This window comes from Suncus etruscus, chromosome 11 (genome assembly GCF_024139225.1).
Source record: "Suncus etruscus isolate mSunEtr1 chromosome 11, mSunEtr1.pri.cur, whole genome shotgun sequence".
In the NCBI taxonomy this organism is placed as follows: Eukaryota; Metazoa; Chordata; class Mammalia; order Eulipotyphla; family Soricidae; genus Suncus; species Suncus etruscus.
Genome location: NC_064858.1, coordinates 55,730,794 through 55,747,826, shown reverse-complemented (window position 1 = coordinate 55,747,826; position 17,033 = coordinate 55,730,794). Strand labels below are relative to the sequence as shown.

Here is a 17,033-nt window from a genome sequence, read left to right as displayed (position 1 = left end):
TATCCTGATCTTTTAGATGTGTTTCTTGCAGGCAACACATATCTGGTTTTTGTTGTTTTTGTTTCCTGATTCAACCCTCTACTCTATGTCTTTTAATAGGGGAGTTTAGTCCATTGACATTTAAGGAGATTATTGACAGAGGGTCGTTGTTTTGTTATGTAGGGTTATTGTTATAATTGTGTGCTTGTGCTGTGTAATTGATCTCTGAGTAGTTCATTTAGAGTCCATTTTGTTACCGCAAATATTGTGCGTTCTTTTTTTGTCTGACAATGTTTTTAGTCCTTCCTCCCATGTAAATGATAGTTTTGCTGGGTAGTAGACTCTAGGTTGGAAATTTCTTTCTTTTTTTTTTTTTTTTTTTTGTGGTTTTTGGGTCATACCCGGCAGTGCTCAGGGGATACTCCTGGCTCCATGCTCAGAAATTGCTCCTGGCAGGCACGGGGGACCATATGATCCGGGATTCGAACTGATGACCTTATGCATGAAAGGCAAACGCCTTACCTCCATGCTATCTTTCCGGCCCGGAAGTTTCTTTCATTAAGCAGTCTAAGTCATTCCACTGTTTTCTTGCCTGAATTGTTTCAAATAGGATTCTTATGGTTTTTTCTTTGTACTCGAGGGTTTTTTCCTCCCATAAGCTTTAAAAAATTCATCTCTCTCTCTCTCTCTCTCTCTCTCTCCCCCCCCCCCCCATTTGGATTCCTGTATGTCTTGGTGTTGATCTATTAGGATCTATTTTATTCTGAACTCATTTTGCCTCTTGGATTTATATACATGCCTCTTTCCAGAGAGTGGGAAAATTCTCTGCTATTATTTCCCTCACTACTTGTTCTTCCCCTTTCCCTTTTTCTTGCTCTTCTGGAATTTCCATAATTCATAGATTGTTTCTTTTATCTTTGTTCATCAAGTATCTTACATTTTCTTCCAATGTTTTGTCTCTTATTTATTTCTTTCTTTATTGTTCATTTGCATCTTGTCTTCAATTTCATCCATGTAATTCTCTATGTGTGTAATTTTGCTATTGTGGCTTGCTAGCATGTATTTTGGTTCCCTAGTTATATTTATATAGAATCTTATCCTCTGATAGAGTTCTTCTTTGAGTTGGTTGAATTGTTCATTTATGGATTTCTTAAATTCTTTGGTTAGTGATTCTTTGAATTCCATTGCTAAGATGTTAAATGCTGATCTTAAGTTCTCTTCTATGAAGTTTGTGCATTCTGGGGGACTTGGAAATTTGTTAGGATTTATCTCCATATCCCCAGATGCTCTTGTCTTCCTTAGTTTCCCCATTGTTCTTTACATGTGTTAGAAGTTAGGAATGTTAGAGTTAGGAGTGTTAGAGTTTCACGGTGCTGGTAGATCTATTTTAGGGTTTATTTATTCTAGTTATGCAAGGTTACCCAACCTATGATAGAGATGTTACAATCTAGTTTGTTGGGCTTTTCTTTTGGTTTGGGGGTTATATATTTTCTAAGGGAGAAAGAAATTGGGTCTTGCCTGCCAAAGATTGTCTGGTATAGACTGAGGTATCAGTGGGATTTGTGGGTAGGGAAGGCTATTGCCTGAGCTTACATACAGATCTCACTGATCTCTCCTTATCAGAAGGGTGAGCTTCTGACCAGTCTGTTTGAGGCACAGTGAGTGATGGTGAGGGAAAGTGCTACTTAAATGTGATTCACCTTCAAATCTTTCCCTTGCTTCCCTGGCATCCAAGGAGGCCATGGGATGGGGATGTTGGCATCTAGGCGATGCCAATTGATGAAAAGGGCTGCTTTCCTGCAGTCTTCTTTGAATCCCTTCCCTTACTTTCCTGCACCTTCCAAATGGCAGATTCTGCAAAGTTGGGGTATCTGGGCTTTAGGGGGTGGCTCCCAGGTGGTCTTAGGGGCATCAGAGATGAGAACATGGGTGGCTGGGTGGTGCTAATTGTTGAAAAGGTTAATTGACATTTTTGAGGCTCTCCTCCAAAAATCTGTGTTTATATTCTACCCCAGTGTTCATGGATCATTTTTCAGTGTAGACCAGTGCTAGTACTCAAATCAAGTCTTCATAAAATCAAGAAAACAAATCATATTAAGTATCCTCTTAGATCTTAATGCTTTGGAGTTGGAAATAAACCACAGAGAGAAATCTGGGAAAAACTCAAAATATTTGGAAATTTAATATACTACTAGACGAACTATTGGGTCAAAAAGAAAATGTCATAAAAGAAAATAAGTCATAATAAATGTAGATGTATTCAAGACACAAGATAGCAGAATTTATGGATAACATCAAAAGCAATTCTAAAGAGTAACAGAACTACAGGCATTTTTTTGGAAATAAGAACAAATATAAGTAATGTAATTTTGAACTTCATGATTGTAAAAGAACACGAACAAAGGGAATCCAGAATAAGTGACAGGAATTACTATTAAGCAGTAATTAGTGATATAGAATTCAAAGAAGCAATGTAAAATATCAAAACAAGTTGGTCATTTGAAAGAATTATTAGTAAGCTTAACACACCCTAGATAGACACACAAAGTAAAACCAGAGAATACTTTGGTGAATCTGAAATGAAAACGAGAGAAAATACAACAGACGTCTCAGAGATACAAAAGACCACATGAGATTACTATGAACAACTCTACGCTACCATTACTAAAGGGGAAAATCTAAAAAAAAAACCGGATGTATTTCTAGGATGAGAGATAGTGTATTGTGGGTAGGGCACTTGCCTTGCACCAAACCCAACCCAGGTTTGATCTTTGGTACTGCATATGATTCACTGAACACTGCTATGAGTGAAGGGGCCCTAGACACAACTAGGTATGGCTCAAAAACCAGAAAAAGGAAAAGAAAAACTAAATGTTTAAAGAAATTTCTGGAGTCTTAGAACCTACTGAGACAGAGCCGGGAGGAAGTAGAAAACTTCAACAGAACTCTTGCTATCAAGGAAGTCAAGACCAGAATTCCCCCAAGAACCAAAGCTCAAGATCAGATTTGTTTGCTAGAAAATTTTTACAAATGGCAGAGAAGACCTACTATCCATTTCTCTCAGGAACCTCCAAACAGGATGAAACAGGAATCCTCCAAAAACAGTTTCAGTGAGATCAATATTATTTTTTTGTGATGGTGGTGGCACACCCTGTAGTGCTCAATTCTTTTTCCTGACTGTTTTCAGAGATCACCCCAGGTGGGCTGGAGGTACTGGGGATTGAACCTGGGAAGCACTGTATGCAAGGCAAATGTTCTGCCCTCTCTCAGGCCCCATTAAAGCCAACATTACTTGGACACCAAATGTTCATTCCTCTCTGTCCTCTCTGCTTACCACCCCCACCCTGTGTTCCTTCTTTTCCTCATCTCACATTTCTTCTTTTATTTCTGGATCTAGTAATTTCTTCCCTCCCTCCCTCCCTCCCTCCCTCCCTCCCTCCCTCCCTCCCTCCCTCCCTCCCTCCCTCCCTCCCTCCTTCCCTCCCTCCCTCCCTCCCTCCCTCCCTCCCTCCCTCCCTCCCTCCCTTCCTCCCTCCTTCCCTTCCTCCCTCCCTTCCCCCTTCGTTTTTTTTCTTTCTCACTTCTCAGTTCAGTCTAATAAAATATTTATCCATTTTCAATTTTTATGTAGGTGCCATGATTTATAGTACAGTTAATAGAGTTTTAGGCATGCAGTTTGTTTTGTTTAATCACAGCCACCACCACACCAGTGTGCCAGGGTCCTTCCATCAGTCTCAAAGCCCCTTCCCTCTCCCTCTCCCAATCACACCCCTTGGTGAAGTTTAGTTCTGTAGGTCAACTCTAAGAGTCAAATACTTGTCAGTTTTGTTCAGTTTGGTGAATGAGTTTTTGGTTTATTGACTTTTTTGTTTTATGCTGATAGTTATTGTTTAAAAAATATTTTTCTATAATAGAACCATGAGTTTTATGAAATAGTAAACATAGAATGTTATTTGAGTGTGTCTTATGTTATCTGAGCGTGTCCTTTGTTTGATCAGATTCTCAAATGCTTCACGGAAATGAGTTGAAAGAAAATGTTAAAAGTGATTCAGTATTGCTGACTGTTGGGAAGAAACAGCATAGTGTCACTCAAGCTACTCAGACAAGCCCAGAAGTTCCTTGGCCTTCTCAGACAGATTTTCCTGAGTCCTTTGCATTTACTAGGGAACAGGTAATACAAAAACTAATTTATTTTCATTTCAATTTCATTAAATATGATATTAGATGCTCTTTAAAATATTTTATTATTTGCTTATTAAAATGTCTATGCCATGCTGCTTAAGTATTCAGGCAATGCTTAAGTATTCAGGCAATTTATAGATGCCTCGGTATAGTGTAAAACAAGAGAAACTTCTGAGTCTTCTCAGGGGAAGATAGAGGATTAGATATAGATAAAAGTTAATTTCTAGAATCTAGGTTAGCTTCCTGGTAGAAATATTTAGTTCAATATCATTTAAAATTACAAATATAATACTATTGAGTAAAAGATTTTAAAACAATTCTTATATATTCTAATCTACAGTTATATCAGTATTTTAAATCTATTTTTTCTGTCTGCTTAGGTCTAAGTAGTGCTCATAGGGCCTGAGGACCATTCCTTATTAAACCATTATTAAACCATTATTAACCATACTTATTAAAGTAAGCAAACTCATTGTGATAGTTCTCAAGAATTTATTTATTCTTTTGTTCAATATGGATTTATTGGATGCCAACTCTGAAGTAGGCAAATACAATGGGCAGTATACTACTTTTACTGAAAAATATCAGAGTCTACTTAGAAAGACAACGGGAAGAGGGAAATAGGGGACATTGGTGGTGGGAAAGTTACACAGGTAAAGGGTATACATTCTATGACTGAAACCCAGCTATGAACATTTCTATAACAACAGTGCTTAAATAAAGAAATTATTAAAGAAAAAAAGACAAGGGAATAGTGGATGATTTGGCCTCCTGTGCTGAGGGCCTCACTGGGGATAGTAGAAATTGCTTGGTCAAAAAACAGTGGGTGACTATTATTCCCCAGGTGGTCAGAATACTTTCTGGGGAGCACTGGCATATTCCATGGTGGTAGTAGGCTTGAGTGCAGTTGCAGCTACTTTATTTCTATTTGCATAAAGCAGATAGATTGTCAGGGGTGTCCTCACCCCCAAAGAAAAGAATATTTACAAACAACACCAAGTAAGAGGTAGGACAAAGAAGTTTGGGAACATCTGGTTGGTTGATAAACTGGAGAAGCTATACTTGGTAATGCTGGTAGCCCTCAGGCCTACACCCAGTATTGCTCAAGGACAATAGGGCTACACATGCATGGAATGTTCTTTCACCATTCTCCAAGTCAGGAATTGTTTTATTTTAGGACCATACCTGGTGATAGAACTGGGGTTGACTTCATACAAGGCACATTTCCTGCCTGCTATACTATTATTGTTCTGGCCCCTCGAGCAGGAATTCTTAAAGTGAGACTAAATGGCATCTGAGATTACTATGTTATTAAATACATATGGTCCAGAGCATTAGTACAAGGGTTAAGGTGTGTGCCTTGTATCTACTGACTTTTTTCCCCTGGCATCACATGATCTTTTAAATATTGCTGGATGCCATGAAAGTGGCCCAGGAAATCTCTAACACCACAGAGCAATACAACATCAAATCTTCAGGTCCCTTCAGTGAACTGAAGGTCTTTTGGTGAGCTTTCTGAGCACTACTGGGGAAGTCTTGCCTCCCCAAATACTCCCCCTACAATTGCTTTTATTTTAACTTCTGTTAATGCATTTTTCTGAGGTCAAAGTCTGTAACTTTAGCATTTTCTTAATTATGGCTTAGAAAATAATCCTAAAGGTATAAAATACTTATATTCTTTTTTTGTTTTATTTTTGTTTTTTGGAGGCCACACCCAGTAGTGCTCAGAGTTACTCTTGGCTCTGTGCTCAAGAATCACTCCTGATGGGCTTGAGATAATGGGGATTGATTGAACTCAAGTCAATTGTGTGTAAGGCAAACACCTTACCTGCTGTACTTCCACTCCAGCCCTGCTTATATCCTTTATTATTGATGATTAATGGAAATAAGAAAACCTTTTGGCCATCTAGATGAAAATGTCTAATGAAACATAGAAAGTGGATCTAGAGCTTAAGATTTAACTAAAGGAGGATATTTATATGTGTGTCTGTGGTGTGTGTGTGTGTGTATGTGTGTGTGTGTGTGTGTGTGTGTGTGTGTGAGAGAGAGAGAGAGAGAGAGAGAGAGAGAGAGAGAGAGAGAGAGAGAGAGAGAGAGAGAGAGAGAGAGAGAGAGAGAGAGAGAGAGAGAGAAAGAAAGAGAGAGATTTGGAGTTATGGGAGTATATTGGATCTACTCTTCTAAGAAAATGACTCAAGTAGTATGAGAAGGCAACCAACTATGAAATCTAATAGAGTATTAAATATTAATGGTTTTAAGTAGCTGAGGAAATGTCCAGAGGTAAAAAAGAGAAAGATGAAACAGCTGTGGTAGAAAAGCAAAAAGGAAGAAAGGCAAGGCCAAAAATCTTTTTTTTAATATCTTTATTTAAACATCTTAATTACAAATATAATTGTGATTAGGTTTCAGTCCTGTAAAGAACACCCCCCCCTTCACCAGTGCAACATTTTCACCACCAATGTCCCAAATCTCCCTCCATCCCATCCCACCCCCACCTGTACTCTAGACAGGCTTTCCAATTCCCTCATTCATTCACATGATTATGGTAGTTCTCAGTGTAGTTATTTCTTTTTTATTTTTGGTTTTTGGGCCACACCCGTTTGATGCTCAGGGGTTACTCCTGGCTATGAGCTCAGAAATCGCCCCTGGCTTGGGGAGACCATATGGGACGCCGGGGGATCGAACCGCGGTCTGTCCTACGCTAGAGCTTGTAAGGCAGACACCTTACCTCTAGCGCCACCTTCCCGGCCCCAGTGTAGTTATTTCTTTTTTTTTTTTTTTTTTTTGGTTTTTGGGCCACACCCGGCGGTGCTCAGGGGTTACTCCTGGCTGTCTACTCAGAAATAGCTCCTGGCAGGCACGGGGGACCATATGGGACACCGGGATTCGAACCAACCACCTTTGGTCCTGGATCGGCTGCTTGCAAGGCAAACGCCGCTGAGCTATCTCTCCGGGCCCAGTGTAGTTATTTCTATAACTGCACTCACCAGTCTTTGTGGTGAGCTTCTTGAAGTGAGCTGGAAGTTCCAGCCCTCCTCTCATTGTCTCTGAGGATTGTTGCAAAAGTGACTGTTATTTTTCTTAAAACCCATAGATGAGTGAGACTATTCTGCATCTATCTCTCTCTGACTTATTTCACTCAGCATGATAGATTCCATGTACATCCATGTATAGGAAAATTTTATGACCTCATCTCTCCTGATGGCTGCATAATATTCCATTGTGTATATGTACCACAGTTTCTTTAGCATTCATCTGTTGAAGGGCATCTTGGTTGTTTCCAGAGTCTGGCTATTGTGAATAGTGCTGCAATAAATATAGGTGTGAGGAAAGGATTTTTGTATTGTATTCTTGTGTTCCTAGGGTATATCCCTAGAAGTGGAATAGCTGGGTCGAATGGGAGCTCAATTTCCAGTTTTTGATCGCTTTCCATAGAGGTTGGACTAGACGGCATTCCCACCAGCAGTGGATAAGAGTTCCTTTCTCTCCACATCCCCGCCAGCAATGATTGTTCTCATTCTTTGTGATGTGTGCCAATCTCTGTGGTGTGAGATGGTATCTCATTGTTCTTTTGATTTGCATCTCCCTGATGATCAGTGATGAGGAGCATTTTTTCATGTGCCTTTTGGCCATTTGTATTTTTTATCAAAGTTTCTGTTCATTTCTTCTCCCCATTTTTTTATGGGATTAGATGTTTTTTTCTTGTAAAGTTCTGTCAGTGCCCTGTATATTTTTGATATTAGCCCCTTATCTGATGGGTATTGGGTGAACAATTTCTCCCACACTGTGGGTGGCTCTTGTATTCTGGCCTTTTGAGGTGCAGAAGCTTCTCAGCTTAATGTATTCCCATCTGTTGATCTCTGCTTCCACTTGTTTGGAAAGTGCAGTTTCCTCCCTGAAGATGCCTTTAGTCTCAATGTCACCTTCGTGGTGTTCTATATACCTTATGGTATCAGGTCTGATATCAAGGTCTTTAATCCATTTGGATTTTACCTTTGTAGATGATGTTAACTGGAGGTCTATGTTGCTTTTTTGCAAATGGCTAACCAGTTCTTCCAGCACCATGTGTTGAAGAGGTTTTCCCTGCTCCACTTAGGATTTCTTGCTCCTTTGTCAAAAATTAGTTGCTTGTATGTCTGGAGAACATTATTTGAGAACTCAAGCTTATTCCACTGATCTCAGGGTTTGTCTTTATTCCAGACCATGCTGTTTTGATAACTATTGCTTTGTAGTACAGTTTGAAGTTGGGGAAAGTAATGCATCCCATATTCCTTTTCCCTAAGTGTGCTTTAGCTATTCGAGGGTGTTTATTGTTCCAGATGATCTTCATAAGTGTTTGATCCACTTCTTTGAAGAATGTCCTGGGTGTCTTTAGAGGGATCGCATTAAATCTGTATAATACTTTGGGGAGTATTGCCACTTTAATGATGTTAATCCTGCCAGTCCATGAGCAAGGTATGTGTTTCCATTTCCGTGTATCTTATTTCTTGGAGCAGGGCTTTTTGGTTTTCTTTGTATAGATCTTTCACATCTTTGGTCAAGTTGACTCCAAGATATTTGAGTTTGTGTGGCACTAATGTGAATGGGATTGGCTTCTTAATGTCCATCTCTTCCCTATCATTATTGGTGTATAGAAAGGCCATTGATATCTGTATGTTAATTTTGTAGCCTGCCACCTTGCTATATGAGTCTATTGTTTCTAGAAGCTTTTTGGTAGAGTCTTTAGGGTTTTCTAAGTAGAGTATCATGTCATCTGCAAACAGTGAGAGCTTGATACTTCCTTTCCTATCTGGATTCCCTTGATATCTTTTTCTTGCCTGATCGCTATAGCAAGTAATTCCAGTACTATTTAGAACAGGAGAGGTGAGAGAGGACAGCCTTGTCTTGTACCAGAATTTAGAGGAAAAGTTTTTCTTCATTGAGGATAATATTTGCCATTGGCTTGTGATTGAGAAAGGTTCCTTTCATTCCCATCTTGCTGAGAGTTTGATCAAGAATGGGTGTTGGACCTTATCAAATGCTTTCTGTGCATCTATTGATATGATCATGTGATTTTTATTTTTCTTGTTGTTGATGTTTTGTATTATGTTGATAGATTTACGGATGTTAAACCAGCCTTGCATTCCTGGGATGAAAACTACTTGGTCGTAGTGTATGATCTTCTTGATGATGTATTGGATCCTATTTGCCAGGATTTTGTTGAAGATCTTTGCATCTGCATTCATATGGGACATTGGTCTGTAATTTTCTTTTTTGGCAGCATCTCTGTCTGGTTTAGGTATCAAGGTGATGTTGGCTTCATAAAAGCTGTTTTGGGAGTGTTCCCGTTTTTTCAATTTCATGGAAGAGCCTGGCTAGGATTGGTAGTAGCTCCTCTTTGAAAGAATTCATTAGTAAATCCAACTGGGCCTGGGCTTTTCTTTTTATGCAGACGTTTGATTACAGTTTCAATTTCCTTCATAATGATGAGGGTGTTTAGATATGCTACATCCTCCTTACTTAACCGTGCAAGGTTATAAGTTTCCAAGAATTTATCCATTTCTTCTAGGTTCTCATGTTTAGTAGCATACAGTTTCAAAGTAGTCTCTGACGACCCTTTGGATCTCTGCAATAACTGTCGTGATCTCCCTCTTCATTTCTAATACGGGTTATCAGGTTTCTCTCTCTCTCTCTCTTTGTGAATTTTGCCAATGGTCTATCAATCTTGTTTATTTTTTTTCAAAGAACCAGCTTCTGCTTTTGTTGATCTTTCGGATTGTTTTTGTTGGGTTTCAGTCTGGTTGACCTATCAAGTGTTGACAGGGCCATGTTGAGGTCTCCCACAATTATTGTGCTATTGTTGATGTCATCTTTCAGATTTGTCAATAATTGTATTAGATAGTTTGCTGGTCTCTCATTGGGTGCATATATGTTTAATAGTCTGATTTCTTCTTGTTGCACATATCCCTTGATTAGAGTACAAAGTGTTCATCTTCATCCCTTACCACTTTTCTGAGTATAAAGTTGGTGTCATCAGATATTAGTATGGACACCCCAGCGTTTTTAAGGGTGTTGTTTGCTTGGATGATTTTCCTCCAGCCTTTGATTTTGAGTCTGTATTTGTTCTGATTATTCAGTTGTGTTTCCTGTAGGCAGCAGAAGGTTGGATTCATCTTTTTGACCCATTTTGCCACTCTGTGTCTTTTAATTGGTGAATTTAGTTCATTGACATCGAGGGAGATGATTGTCATAAGATTTAATGTCATCTTTGTAGATAAGTTTGTTGTTTTTATTGGTCTCTCTTTTCTTAAAGTAGACCTTTTAGTTTTTCCTTTAAGACTGTTTTTATTTGTTGTTTTTTGTTTGTTTGTTTGTTTTTTTGGTTTATATTTGTTTTTTTTATATATTTTATTTAAACACCTTGATTACCTACATGATTGTGTTTGGGTTTCAGTCATGTAAAGAACACCACCCATCACTAGTGCAACATTCCCATCACCAATGTCCCAAATCTCCCTCCTCCCCACCCGACCCCCGCCTGTACTCTAGACAGGCTTTCCATTTCCCTCATACATTCTCATTATTAGGAGGACAGTTCAAAATGTAGTTATTTCTCTAACTAAACTCATCACTCTTTGTGGTGAGCTTCCTGAGGTGAGCTGTAACTTCCAGCTCTTTTCTCTTTTATGTCTGAAAATTATTATTGCAAGAATGTCTTTCATTTTTTTAAAACTCATAGATGAGTGAGACCATTCTGCGTTTTTCTCTCTTTCTCTGACTTATTTCACTCAACATAATATATTTCGTGTACATCCATGTATAGGAAAATTTCATGACTTCATCTCTCCTGACAGCTGCATAATATTCCATTGTGTATATGTACCACAGTTTCTTTAGCCATTCCTCTGTTCCTTGGTGTTCCCACCCTAGAATTGGCCTCTGGGAGAGCGAGTTTTCTGGAGCCTCTTTTCGGCCCATTCCCAAGAGGTTCACGCAACAGGACAGTAGACAGACACACACAGGCAGCACTCACAATTTTTCACAGTCAGGCCCCACTGGGCAGGCCTGTTTTGTTTTGTTTTGTTTTTTTGGTTATTGGGCCACACCCGGTGTTACTCAGGGGTTACTCCTGGCTGTCTGCTCAGAAATAGCTCCTGGCAGGCACAGGGGACCATATGGGACTCAGGGATTCGAACCAACCACCTTTGGTCCTGGATCGGCTGCTTGCAAGGCAAACACTGCTGTGCTATCTCTCCGGGCCCAAGGCTGGTTTTTCATTTGTGAAGTTTCTGAGCTGTTGTTTATACATGAAGCTATGTATCCTTCCTTCAAAATGAACGTGAGTCGGGCTGGGTGCAGTGTTCTCGGTGAGGCATCCATTTCATTCAGTCTTGTCACAATATCCCACCACTGTCTTCTGGCCTTGAGAGTTTCTTGTGACATATCTGCTGTGAGTCTTAAGGATGCTCCTTTGAATGTAATTTCCCTTTTTGATCTTGCTGCTTGCAGTATTCTATCTCTGTGGGATTTGTCATTGTAACGAGAATGTGTCTTGGGGTGTTTTTCTTCGGGTCTCTTTTAGCTGGTACTCTTCGGACATGCAGGATTTGATTGTATGTAACCTTTAACTCTGGGAGTATCTCTTTGATGATGTCTTTGACAGTTGATTCTTTCTGGGGATCTCCTGCCTGGGTCTCTGGGACTCCAATGATTCTTATGTTGTTTTTGTTGAGTTTATCAAAGACGTCTATTTTCATCTGTTCACATTCCTTGAGTACTTTTTCCATTCCTGATCGCTTGTTTTAAGGTTTTTTTCCATTTTCTTCTCGTCTGTTGAGTTTTTCTGCATCTCATCTTCCAGCACGTTGATTCTGTCCTCAGCTGCCGTTAACCTGCTGGAGAGGCTATCCACTGAGTTTTTCAGTTGAGCTTCCGTGTTTTTCAGATCTGTTATTTCAGTTTAGAGTTTTCTGATTTCTGGGTCTTTGTGTTCTGTTCAGATCAATCTATGCTTTCTTTGAGTTTTACGAACTTCTTCCATATTTCTATTCTAAGCTCCTTCTCTGAGAGGTTAATCAGATGGTTGGAATTTTTTGGGTCATCCGAGCTATCATCTCCATTCTCTGTGCATGGTGTTTACCTGTGAGGTTTCCCCATTGTCAAGCTTGTAGTGTGATTTTTTTTGTGTGTGTTGTGGTGGGGTTCATTGTTTAGAAAGAGTGTGTGGTCGGGAAGTGGAGCCTCTTCTGGGGCCTCTAGGTGACAATTGTTTGGGGGTTTCGCTTCCCAGGCCTCTGAGGAGAGATTCAAGAATTCAGGATAGACAGAGAAGCACAGGAGAGAGTTCCCTTCAGGTCCTCAGGGTCCTCAGAAGAAGCACAGCAGGGCGGAGTCTCCACAGGTAGAGTGATCAGCACTCTGCCTGGCAAATCCCACAGCTAGCCAGTTCTTACTCACTCACTTGCTCGCTGGGCAGCTTCAGAATGCAGTTTTTTTGGGTTTTGGTTCCCAGGCCTCTGAGGAGAGCTTCAAGAATTCAGGAAAGGGGCCCGGAGAGATAGCACAGCGGTGTTTGCCTTGCAAGCAGCCGATCCAGGACCAAAGGTGGTTGGTTCGAATCCTGGTGTCCCATATGGTCCCCCGTGCCTGCCAGGAGCTATTTCTGAGCAGATAGCCAGGAGTAACCCCCGAGCAACGCTGGGTGTGGCCCAAAAACCAAAAAAAAAAAAAAAAAAAAAAAAAAGAATAGAAATAGCTTGGGTGGTGTTCTTTACATGACTGAAACCCAAACACAATCATGTATGTAATCAAGGTATTTAAATAAAAAAAGAAAAATAAAAGAATTCAGGAAAGACAGAGAAGCACAGGAGAGAGTTCCCTTTAGGTCCTCAGGGTCCTCAGAAGAAGCACAGCAGGGCAGAGTCTTCACAGGTAGCGTGATCTGCACTCCGCCTGGCAACCACCACAGCCAGCCAGTTCTTACTCACTCACTTGCTAGCTGGGCAAGGCCAAAAATCTTAAGAAGAGCCATACCCAATGATGGTAGGGCTATTCCTGGCGGTTTTCAGGGTACCAGATGGGGATCAAACCAGGTTGGCCACATGCAACGTGTTATCGGTTATATTATTGCTCCAGCTCCCATTTATTTTTTGATGAAAAATATTTTCTTGTCTTTTCTTTTTCTTTCTTTTTTCCTTTTCTGTTTTTATTTATATATTTATTTTATTTTTTATTTTGTGGCTATTTACTCAAAAATTGCTCCTGATTTGGGGGGACCATATGGGATGCTGGGGGATCAAACCGTGGTCCATCTTCAGCTAGCCCTTGGAAGGCAGACACCTTGCCTCTAACGCCACCACTCAGGCCCCTCCCCTCCCCTCCCCTCCCCCTTCCCCTCCCCTCCCCTCCCCTCCCCTCCCCTCCCCTCCCCTCCCCTCCCCTCCCCTCCCCTCCCCTCCCCTCCCCTCCCCTCCTCTCCTCTCCTCTCCTCTCCTCTCCTCTCCTCTCCTCTCCTCTCCTCTCCTCTCCTCTCCTCTCCTCTCCTCTCCTCCCCCTTCCGTCCCCTTTCCTTCCCCACCCCTCCCCTTCCCCTCTCCCTTCCTTCTCCTTTTTCTTCCCCTACCCCTTCCCTTTCCTTTCTTTCCCTCCCACCCCTTCTCTCCCCTTCCCTTCCCTCCCCTTCCCTCCTCCCTTCCCTCTCTTTCCCTTCCCTCCCCTTCCCTCCCCCTTCCCTTTCTTCCCCATTCTCTCCCCTTCCCCTCCCTGCCCTCCCCCTTCCCTCCCCTTCCCTTCCTTTCCCCTCCCCCCTCCCTTTTCCCTCCCTATTCCCTCTCTTGCCCTCCTCCTCCCCTCCCTCCCCTCCCCTCCCCTGGTTTTTGGGCCATACACGGCAGTGCTTAGGGGTTACTTCTGGCTCTGCACTCAGAAATCTCTCCTGGCAGGCTCGGGGGACTATATGAGATGCCAGGTATAGACCTGGATCTGTCCTGGGTCAGCTGCATGCAAGGCAACTGTCTTACTGCTGTGCTATTACTCTGGCCTGATGATGAAAGTAATTTCTTTAAGAACCATGGTTACTAACTTTTTTGTAATTGGGGTTCAGTGATAAAATACACACTCCCCTTCATCAATGTAACTTTCCTGCCACCAGTGTCCCCCATTTCCCTCCTCCCATCCTCTGCCTGTCTTTAGACAGTCATTATATTTCTTTCTCAATCATTGTTAAGGTAGTTGTTAGTGTAGTTATTTCAACTCCACTTACCACTCTATTTTAGTAAAATGCCTAAAATTTCTTTCTTTTTCTTTGTTTTTTTTTTTTTTTCAAATTTCAGCTCATAGAAGAGAATGAATATCTTAAACAGGAGTTGGCTAAAGCTAAAATGGCTCTTGCAGAGGCTCATGTGGAGAAAGATGCCCTACTTCATCATATAAAGAAGATGACAGTTGAATAGCAGGAAGAGGGAGTCAACAACTCAGATTATAAATGCTCTATACTATGGAGGCATTATTAATTGGAGTAAGACTTTTCTTTTCATGAAATGACAACAAAATGCAATGGAATAGAATGATATGGTGACTATTACCAAGCCAGTTTAGAAAATTTTAGATTGTAGCCATCACAGTTTTCTGGTTGATGAAGTGTTTTTTGACTTATCCTTCTTTTAAACTGGTGTGATATGGGGGAAGATAGCATATATTATAAAATAAGTACATGCCTCATGTAAAGAAGATATCTTTTCCTTATTTTGATAATCATACTATGAGCATTTTTGAATTGCAAAAATGAGAATCTGTTATGTTTTCACAGATTGTGGAATTTATCACTGTTAATAATTAGTTTTATTTACAAAAATTGAGATGCTTTTAGGATTATTGTAAAAATAAAAGAATGCTTACATTTTAAATGTTATTTAAATTATGTACTTAAATCTATAATTATTGCAAAGAGTCCATTGAAAATAATAAATTAGAAATGTTGGGTTTGAAAAGTCTGAAAAATCACCCACTTGAATTATAAAGTAATTTGAAAATGTTTGTGTATGGGGGTTCATTTTAAATGATGGATAAACTATATAAATTGAAGCTATAACTTTTAATAAAAGGATGGTACAAATATAAAAAATAAAAAGCACAAGCTATAAGGAAACAAAGTATTAGAGTATATGGCTAACTAATTTATAAAACGTTACTTGTACATTCCGTAAACATTTAGTATAGAAGTTAAAGAAATTTAATTATCCTGCTAAATTTGGCAGCATTTGTAATGATAAGATTTTAATTAATACTATATGATATTTCTTTACCTCCATCTTTATTTAATGAGATTGTTTTTAGAGAATATTTTCTTTTCACATACATGCAAAATTTTTACTGTTCTTATAGCATCATATTATATAAATGTTTACATATACTGAATTTATAAAACTAGTTTTGATTAAAGTGTTGTGTGGCTTATATACAGTCTTGTATGTTAAGAGTAATTGATAAATTTTAAATTCTATTTTTTAGGGATTCATAAGCCTGAAACCCACTTGAAAAGAGGATTTTAATCATGCACTATGAAGTAAAAGTATTTGAGTGTTTAACTTTTTTTAAATTTTTAATTGTTTTTACTTTCCAGTATTTGATACATAGAGTCTTGCCTGAAATTAGAAACTTTAGGATTAGTGAGAAATGGATTTTTCTCTTGAGTTTTTAGAAATCATTTAGAACTTCGTAAGAAATCATTTGTTTCCTCCTTTATTATATCTTAAGATTTCAAGTTTGAGAAACCTACCACAAAAATTTTAAAAAGCGCATGAGTCAAACAAAGTACAGTTTAAATATGAATAAAAACATGTTCCATAACTCCAAAAATATCTAACACAAATACTATTTCTTCCCTACAATGCAGCCTTTAGAGAACAGTGGTTCTCACCTGAGGCACTGGTGACAATGTAACTATGATGAAGAGGTGCTACTAGTAGCCAATGAGCAGAACCAGGGATCTGTTAAACATCCTATAATCTACAGGATGAATCTCACAACAAAGCATCCAGTCTGAATGTCAACAGTGCCAGCTTAAGATCCCATGTTTCAGAGTTAACTCAGTTTTTACTTCACAAGCTGTACATCATTGTAAGAGTGTTTAACTTTTAAAGACTTACACTATATTCCTGATAGAATTAAACTAAGCCAGGTCTATTTTCAAACTCACATTCTTAAAACATAAGTATGTCAAGGTAGACTAAGAAGCATTTTGATTACTTGATTATACTTTCTTTGGAATACTTGTTATGACATTTTGGTGCTTTGCTGGTTTGGCATGATTTACTTAGCCTTCCTGTGTGAGAATACTGAGGTGAAAGTATAATTTGCATCATTTGCATTAAATGTTAGAGTAATTGGAGTTTTTTGAAAATACCAGTGACTTTTATTTACCTTCTTTCCTGTAACATGCAGTTTTTTGAAAATTGTTTAAGGAAAAAAGCACTTTATGGAGTGGATGAATCAAAAAAATTTATTAACTATTTTACAACAATGTTGAAACAGTGTTAAACCATGTACTGTTCTAAAGCTTTGTGATGATAGAATTAGATGAAAAACAAAGGGCTAATGATGAATACATCAAAATTACTGGATTTTTTAAAGAAAGTACTTTATTTTTTCAAATGTCTTTATTATAGAAAAACAGAATGATGAGACAGTATAACTTTTTAGAATGAACAATGTACAGAAACAGTGCTGCTTTCTAAGTTTGAAGACACTTTGGCTCTATAAATTTTCAATGTGTGGTGTGTATAATTGTTCAGTTTTACAGACACTGAATACTTTCCTTAGTCCTTTTAACTTATTTGACCTTTTTAAGAAAATTAAATCAGCAGATCTGATAATAATGGATCTGAGCAGTCTTT

General features: G+C 39.2%; 1 protein-coding gene across 2 annotated transcripts in view; it reads left to right on the top strand.

The window, feature by feature from the left end:
* Positions 1 to 15,173, top strand: part of BLTP3B (bridge-like lipid transfer protein family member 3B) — a 101,697-nt gene extending 86,524 nt beyond the window's left edge. For both annotated transcript variants that reach the window (XM_049782799.1, XM_049782798.1), the window contains exons 20-21: positions 3,978 to 4,150; positions 14,472 to 15,173. In XM_049782799.1, the coding sequence (XP_049638756.1) occupies positions 3,978 to 4,150; positions 14,472 to 14,591 (293 nt within the window). In that variant the 3' untranslated portion in view covers positions 14,592 to 15,173. The remainder of the gene's footprint in view (positions 1 to 3,977; positions 4,151 to 14,471) is intronic.
* Positions 15,174 to 17,033: the final 1,860 nt, after the last annotated feature.